Here is an 8,286-nt window from a genome sequence, read left to right as displayed (position 1 = left end):
TGGTCTGCTAATAGGTCGCGGTTCCTTTAAAGAGTTAGCCCTGCCCCCTCTGCTACTCGGCGGGGCTCATTGGCAGCCGCTTCTGCCCGTTGTCCGCAGCCCGCGGAGCCAGGAGTGAAGGACCCTCTGAGATGAATACCCGAATGAATGCCTGATGCGCCTGAAAACACTCGACTTTCTACAGACTTTTTCTTTGCAAAGCTTCCACTTCTAGTCTCAAATGCTGGTGGGGGGGCAAAAGTACAAAAATAAGACACGATGGTACATTCTTCTCAGGCAAAAGTTAAGACAACTGTATTGGAGGCGGCCGGGTCCTTCCTGCGGTTTTCCCAGAGTACCCCGCGCGCGACGACGATTGTGCGATCCAGCCTGGGTGTAGCGGATCGGAAATAGAGGCAGGGCATGGCCCTGCACGCGACCCGTAGGGCTCGTTTAAAAAGGCTCAGCTAGGGTGGGCGGAGACCCGTTTATGTTAACGTGGGGGGCAGCTTGTGCCAGGTCTGTGAGTTTGGTCCCAGGTCGGATGCCTAACCGCTCATTCCTTGGCGCCTTAGAACCGTCACTTTATCAGTTTCCTCGTTTGTGAATTAGAGGTGATGAGAATTGAGATGAGGCCTGGCCTATAGTGAGCGCCCCGCATTTCTTGCATATAGTTAGCACGGCGGCTTGGCCCCGCCCTGCACCCCAATGGTCTCAAACTCGAGGGCCAGAAGGTAAACAGTGATTGAAGTGACCCAGGGTAAGAAGGATGACAGCCGAGGTGCTTAGCGTCAGAAGAGAAGAGTGGAGAAGAGAGTGTGGGTTTGGGAGGCAGGTTGCCTAGTTCAAAGCACGCCTCACGCTTTACTTGAGGCATCACTCTGCTGGGCCTCGCTTTTCTCATCCATAAAAGGGGTACGGGGATTTCCCTGGTGGCTCAGTGGTTAAGACTCGGCGCTCCCAGTGCAAGGGGCCCGGTTTCCATCCCTGGGCAGGGAACTAGATCCCACGTGCATGCTGCAACTAAGAGTTCGCGTGCCGCAACTAAGGAGCCCGCCTGCCGCAACTAAGACCTGGCGCAACCAAATAAATATTTAAAGAAAAGGCGGGGGGTGGTGGTGATACTAGTCCTACTTCACTGGGCTGTTGTGAAGATTAAGTGAGATGCTTGTTTAGTGCATGGCATATCATAGGCCCTCAGTAAATATTATCCGTTATATTCCAGGTTTATCGCCCTTCCTTGGGCATGCCGCCAATTAACCTCTCCTTCAGTCTGGCTTAGAGGATTTGGAGGCGACGTAAGCAGATAAGCAAAGATGTCGCTGGAGAAATGGACTCTGGTGATTCCATCTAAACATAAGAAAAATGTTCCGATGGAAATTTTGAGTCTTTCAAGATAGGCCTGAGAGAGGTTGGCAGGTGGTGGCAATTACTCTTCGAATACAGCTGGTGGCTGTCAACTGTTTCTGGCGTTTGGAGAGCTTGGGGAAGTAACACTTTGTAATGTCAGTTTACGTATGGTCACGCTTTGTACTCCTTTTCGTTCCAAGTTTGTCTATCATTCAGACTCACTACTTGGACATTTTGAAGTAGTTGTGGAGAATGAGTGATAACTTTTTTTTTGAAGGATTTTTTTTTTAAATGAGGTGAATTTCACATTGCATTAGATTAATAATTTTAAGTGAACAACCCAGTGGAGTGGCATTTAGTATATTCACAATGTTGTGCAGCCACTACTTCTAACCACTTCCAAAACATTTCACCAGCCTAGAAGGAAACCCTGAACCCATTAAGCAATTATTCCTCATTCCCCCTTCACCCCAGCTTCTGGCAACCAATCTTCCCCTATGGAATTAGCAATTCTGGATATTTCATATAAATGGGATGTGTGACTGTTTGTGTCTGGCTTCTTTCGCTTAGCGTGTTCTTAATGTTCATCATAATACCAGTATTTAATTCCTTTTTATAGCTGAGTAGTATGCCATTGTGTGGGTATCTGTTGGACACTTGGGTTGTTTCCACCTTTTGGCTGTTGTCAGTAGTGCTGCTAAGATCATGTGTATTTTGAGTATCTGTCTTCAGTTCTTTGCGGTGTATTCCTAGGAGTGAAATTGCTGGGTCATATGGTAATTCTATGCTTAACTACTTGAGGAACTGCCGAACTTTCCCACAGTGGCTGCACCATTTTACATTCCCACCAGCCATGTACGAGGGTCCCAATTTTTCCACATCCTCATCAACACTTGTTATTTTCTATTTTATTTTTAGTATGTCCCTCCTAATGGATGTGAAGTGGTATCTCATAGTGGTTTGTTTGTTTCTTTTGGGGGGATCAAGCCATTTTATTGAGGGGCATCGGGGGAGGGCCTTAGAGCTGGGAGGACAGTGATATCTGACATCCTTCTCCCAGCCCTGGGATCTCCTCAGCTTCACAGTCGCTGAAAGCTCATAGTGATTTTGTTTTTTGCTGTTTTTTGGCTGTGCCACACAGCTTGTGGTATCTCAGTTCCCCGACCAGGAATTGAACCCTGGCCACAACAGGGAAAGCCCGGAATCCTAACCACTAGGCCACCAGGGAACTCCCGAAAGCTCACAGTGGCTTTTTTGTTTTTGTTTTTGTTCTTTTGCGGTACGCAGGCCTTTCACTGTTGTGGCCTCTCCCGTTGCGGAGCACAGGCTCAGCGTCCATGGCTCACGGGCCTAGCCACCCCGCAGCATGTGGGATCCTCCCGGACCGGGGCACAAACCCGTGTCCCCTGCATCGGCAGGCGGACTCTCAACCACTGCGCCACCAGGGAAGCCCTCACAGTGGTTTTGATTTGCATTTTCCTAATGATATTGAGCATCCTTTCATGTGCTCATTGGCCACTTGTATATCTTCTTTGGAAAAATGTTTGTTCAAGTCTTTTGTCCATTTTAAAATTGGGGTGGTGTTGATTTATATATTATGGAATGAAAAAGGAAGAAAGAAAAACAATGAGAAACCTCTCCCACTCTTTGCCAGTCTCTGCTGGGGCATATCAATACTTCACCTGGGTGTTTATAACTCTGCCTTAGTCTTCTCTTCCTGTTTGCACCAAGCCTAGAAATCAGCCAGAGATGAAAGAGTAGGGTCTTCTTAGGTCTTTTCTGAGCATTTGTCCTGCCCTGGGCATGCACATTGCTTTCTTAGTTACCCAGTGTGTATGGGTGCTTTTGAATGCCTTAGTTACCCAAAGAAACTCTCACCCCAGCTTTTCCTCCCAGCTTTTGGTATGTCAATTGTAATTTTGTGCCCCAGAGAACTGTGGGTTCTTCCTTTGCCTTACAGTGTTTTCCAAGAATGTGTTCTGAGTTAAACAGACAAGCACCTTGAGGCAGTCCCTCAGGTAACCCCCAGACATCTTAGAGCAGACACACACAATACTGTGAGAACGAGGGCTGCTCTGCTCCCTTAGAAACTGGGGACCAGGGCCCTATACTTCACTTGAAGACACAGGCTGCTGTCTTCAAGTCCTCCACTGTGCTGGGGAAGGAGATGAGGAAGGGCAGGGAAAACACCACAAAAAGCTTTCCTGCCATGATCAAGTTGCCTCTTCTTGATTCAGCAATTCCTTGGTTGGCATAAACGTTTAGCTGTTTTCCAGAGTTTGGATAAAGTTGATTCTTACCACTTTTGCTCAGTTGGTCGATGTTTTGGTGGAGGTAGAGGCCCATGGAGCTACCCGCTCTGCCATTTTCACTGTTGTCTGGGGTGAATGGGTGATTCTTGTTTCCCTCAATTAAACAAAACCCTCCCCCTCCCCAAGTATTCAACAAAATTTACTGAGTGACACTGTGAATAAAACAGACAATGTCCTCGTGGAGCTGTCATCCCAGTGCTGCTCCACTAAATGATTTCAGGTAGTCAGAGGCACTGAGAAGTAAACGCTAGGTGGTTAGGTGGGGTGGTTCATTTCACCTGGATGGAGTCGGAGAGCTTCCGCAAGAAGGTGGCATTGAAGCTCAGGTTTGAAATAGAAGGGAGAAGAGGCAAGCAGAAAAGAACAGTGCTCTGAGGTCAAAGGCTCTCAGAGAGTTCAAGAGGTAGAAGGGAGATGAGGGTGGGGTGGGTGAGAGGAGTAGGCGGAGAAGAGATGGGGGCCTTCGGCAGAGGCCACATCATACAGAGTCCCTCTTCCGTTTGTAATGTTGGCCTAGAATCTTAGCCTGGGGTTCTTATAACCATGGGGAGTTGGCAGACTGGCTTCTGGAGGTCAGGGATCCCTTGAAATGATAACCAAAAGATTACAAGACCATGTGCTGGGCAGACTCACTACTTGGACATTTTGAAATAGTTGTATGTGTTTGCCCCACCAGAGCTGTTCTCTACCATTCACTGTACTGCTTCGCAGTGGGAGGCAGGGAGCTGATATCTACACACTGGGTCAACTTGGCTTCCTTTTCCTCTTACTTCCAGTTGGATTCAGCCCTGGTAGGATATCTGAGGGCTGAAGGAAAGGAAGGTCTAGGTATCTATTCCCTGGCTCCTACCCTGTTGGTCTGCATCTTTCCACCAAAGCCTGTAACTCCAGCTCTCTCCAAGTTCCAGAACTGTTTTCTCCCCAGCAACTTCAGGCCTGGCTGCTAACAGTTCCCTGACCCCAGGGAGTCACCATCCGTCATTGCTTTCCCTTCACCCTGCCCGTGACTCCTCAGTCCTGTCTCTAAAGGGCATAATCTGTGTGTCAGCTGACCAATACAGGTATGTGTGGCTATTTCTTAATTCAAAATTCCAGGTTATAGGGACTTCCGTGGTGGCGCAGTTGTTAAGAATCCGCCTGCCAATGCAGGGGACACAGATTCGAGCCCTGGTGCAGGAAGTTCCCACATGCTGCAGAGCAACTAAGCCTGTGGGCCACAACTACTGAGCCTGCGCTCTAGAGCCCGCGAGCCACCACTACTGAGCCCGCGCTCAACTACTACTGAAGCCCGCGTGCCTAGAGCGCATGCTCCGCAACAAGAGAAGCCACTGCAGTGAGAACCCCGCGCACCACAACGAAGAGCAGCCCCTGCTCGCCGCAACTAGAGAAAGTCCACGTGCAGCAACGAAGACCCAACGCAGCCAAAAAAATAAATAATAATATTTTTTAAAAAAGAAGCTAGGAAAAGAAGAGCCAGTTAAACACATGGTAACTGGAAGAAAGAACAAAATAATGAAATAGAAAACTGAAGATAGAGAAAAACAACAAAGCCAAAAGTTGGTACTTGAAAAAGATTAATAAAGCTGATTAACCCCTAGCAAAGCTAATCAAGAAAAAAAGAGAAAAAACACAAATTTCTATTATCAGGGATGAAAGAGGAGACATCACTACAAACCCCACAGATATTAAAAGCCTAACAAGGGAATATAAACAGGCTTATAGCAATAAGTGTGATAAGTTAGATGAAATGGACAAGCATGAAAATACAAGCATGCTAGGTGCAATCAAAGAAAATTACAAGGTACTATGTCAGGATTCAGCAAAGGCATTTTTCTAAGTCCAGAGGAATCTGGAAAGATTTCCTTAAAATGGCATTTAAACTGAGACCTGAAGCAGAAGTGGGATTTGACCAGGTCTATAGAATTGTGTTCCAGGCAGGGATGATGGAACACATGCAAAGGCCCTGAGGTTGAAATGAGCTTTGTGTATCCAAAGAAAAAAGTCCACTCTAATGGCCCTTTTTAGTATTTGGCAACTACATGCTTACATCCTTCCTGGGTGTAAACCTCCAGGTGGACCTACCTGCTGGACTTGACCAGAAATGTTTGGAGACCAAAGCAAATCTGGTAAGACAGAACTTTGGAAGTTTCTGGGCTATCAACAGGAGGCAATTTATGCTGCAAACAATGTCATTTCCTCAGTTCTGGAGATAGTGTTTCCTTTCATCTGGCTGGTGAAGCTCCTGAGGCTTTTCTCCCCTGTGGCCTCCCACTGGGAACACTCACACTACACTAGGCATCGCACTTCATGACATGAATTCTTTGGAGCTAGTGTCCACTACTCTTAGCCCCATTCTTCAGAGCAGCCAGCTGAGGCTTCCAAGAAGGACCTTGTCTTGCCTGAGGTCACAGAGGCCAAGCCCTAACCACCATGCCCTACCAACTTCCACCCCACATGTTTCAACTTCAGCACTGGTTGGGTCACATTTTGTGACTTGGGCCTCGGTTTCCCAAAAAACCCATGTTCCTCGTGCTTCCTCATGCCCAGGAGTTCTCAGGGGAAAAAAAAAAACAAACCACGCACTGGACCATCTCATTCATTTTTCCCCTCCCATCTGCCGAACCTTGGCCCCTAAGGAACATCGAGGTGCCAGGGTCTGATGTGCGTCCGTGGAAGGGGTGGGGAGGGGAGAGAGTCCCTTTCAGCGCCCAAGTGTGTGTGTGCAACTTCCTGCCAATGAGGAAACACTCGGCTCAAATCAGCCCTGGTTCTTCTTTCCTTGCTCTGGCCTCACAGGAGGAGCTGGCAGTGAGCCGTGGGCCGCGCTGGTCTCAGCCAGATTTCCCGGCAAAACGCGGGAGGAGAGATGCCCTGGACCGTCCTGCTCTTTGCAGCCGGTGAGCCTGGTGCCCCTGTGCCACCCCTGCTCCGCTCCCTCCACCTCCCCAACCTTGCCTCTGCTGGGGGGTGGCAGGGAGGGTGTGTGTGTGCAGAAACCAGGTGCTGGAGAAGCTGAGCCCTGACCGATTTGCCCCAGAGCCTTGGAAATGCCCCAGGAGCACGGATTTCTCTTGTCTGGTCTCATTATCCCCACCCACATCAAGGGTATCAGAAATGCCACCCCACCAGAGACAGCAGTGCCCACGCCCCATGACTCAGCCCTGCTTGACCTCTGCAGGCTCCTACCTCCAGGGCTGGGGCAACAGGAGGATCTGCTGGGGGCTCAGAGGGTGGGGCGGGGAAGCTAGATAAGGGAAGGCTTGTGTCGACCTCACCTGAGCCAGGCACTCTGCTCGGGAGCCTGTGAGCAGCTGGGGAGACACTGGTCCCTGCTGCAGGAAGTCGTGCCCCCAAATCATATTCTTCACCACAGCCTGGAAAACAAGATAGAACCCCTCTGCCCTCCCCTTCTCCCCTCGGTCACCCTCCCTCCTGCCACCCAGGCTCCTTGAACACACCACACCCCTTCCAGCCTGTGGCCTTTGCCCCAGAGTATCCCTCTGCCTGGAATGCTCGCCCCCAGTTCTTCCTGTGCCGTGTCTCCATGGAAGCCCTCTGTGGCTACCCTACCACCCTCATCTCCCTGGGAAAGTCAGCCCCACCCCGGGGCAGGCATACCTTATCTGTCCGTCTATCTGTCTATCTCATCCACCGCTCTGTCCCCAGCACCTAAACAGGGCCTGGCACGTAGTCAATGCTGTTGATGGAAGTAATACGAGTATAATTGCGCTGCTGTGTAACATCCACGGCTATTATAATAAAATGACTCAAATGCAGCGATCTCTCACCACGTGCTGGGCACTCTACCCCTTCAACATCACAGTAGGGTAGAGATGACTAGCCTCTAGTTGTACATGAAAGCCAAGGCCCAGATAGGGTGAGCCACTTGCCCAAGGCTACACAGCCAGGCTGGCCACTGCTCTAACCACCCAGACAGCCTCCCCTATCTTGCTTCACAGGCTCCTTGGCTATCCCAGCGCCATCCATCATGCTGGTGCCCCCACATCCCAGCAGCCAGGAGGACCCCATCCACATCTCATGCATGGCCCCCAGGGATTTCCCGGGGGCGAATTTCACACTGTATCAAGGGGAGGAGGTGGTGCAGCTCCTGCAGGCCCCCGCGGACCAGCTCGAGGTCATCTTCAACCTGAGTGGTGGCAGCAGGGAGGTTCCAGGGGGACCATTCCGCTGCCAGTATGGCGTGCTCGGCGAACACAGGCAGCCTCAACTGTCAAACCTCAGTGAGCCCATGCACGTCTCCTTCCCAGGTAAGGCCCTCCCATCATTCCTCACTGCCCCGGCCTCCATTTTCTCACCGCTGAGGCTTTGTAGGTGCTGTTCCCTCCACCTGGAAGTCATCACAGGACGAGCCACCTCTTGCGACTTGCCAGGACTTTTTCACTTTTCCTTGTTTAATCCTCACAGTCACCCCATGCAATGGGTACAGCCATTCTCCCCATTTTCCAGATAAGGAAACTGAGGCACAAGAGATGAAGAGACTGGCCCAGGTCACCCAGCCAGCAGGTGGCAGAGCGTTAAACCTGGCATGCGTTCACCCTCCCTGAAATCCAGGCGTTAAACCTGCATGCTCTTCTGCACCCTCCCTTGAGCACCTGCTATGTACCAGGCACTGTCCTTGGCACTG

The 8,286-nt window shown here is 50.2% G+C and overlaps 1 protein-coding gene across 2 annotated transcripts; it reads left to right on the top strand.

Moving 5' to 3' along the window:
- Nucleotides 1-4,796: 4,796 nt before the first annotated feature.
- On the top strand, nt 4,797-8,150 carry LOC114487739 (protein HIDE1-like). Of its 2 annotated transcripts, none has more exons than XM_028499585.2 (3): nt 4,797-5,767; nt 6,438-6,538; nt 7,579-8,150. In XM_028499585.2, exons 1-3 carry the CDS (start codon nt 5,743-5,745, stop codon nt 8,110-8,112), a joined length of 660 nt encoding a protein of 219 aa, XP_028355386.1. In that variant the 5' UTR covers nt 4,797-5,742; the 3' UTR covers nt 8,113-8,150. The 2 variants fall into 2 exon arrangements, with proteins under 2 accessions (XP_028355386.1, XP_054936835.1); XM_055080860.1 differs by having other exon boundaries at nt 5,744-5,767; nt 7,601-8,150.
- The last annotated feature ends 136 nt before the right edge of the window (nt 8,151-8,286 follow it).

This window comes from Physeter macrocephalus, chromosome 2 (genome assembly GCF_002837175.3).
Source record: "Physeter macrocephalus isolate SW-GA chromosome 2, ASM283717v5, whole genome shotgun sequence".
NCBI lineage: Eukaryota > Metazoa > Chordata > Mammalia > Artiodactyla > Physeteridae > Physeter > Physeter macrocephalus.
Note: the sequence above shows the minus strand (reverse complement) of the source record. Positions and strands in the feature narration are given on the sequence as shown.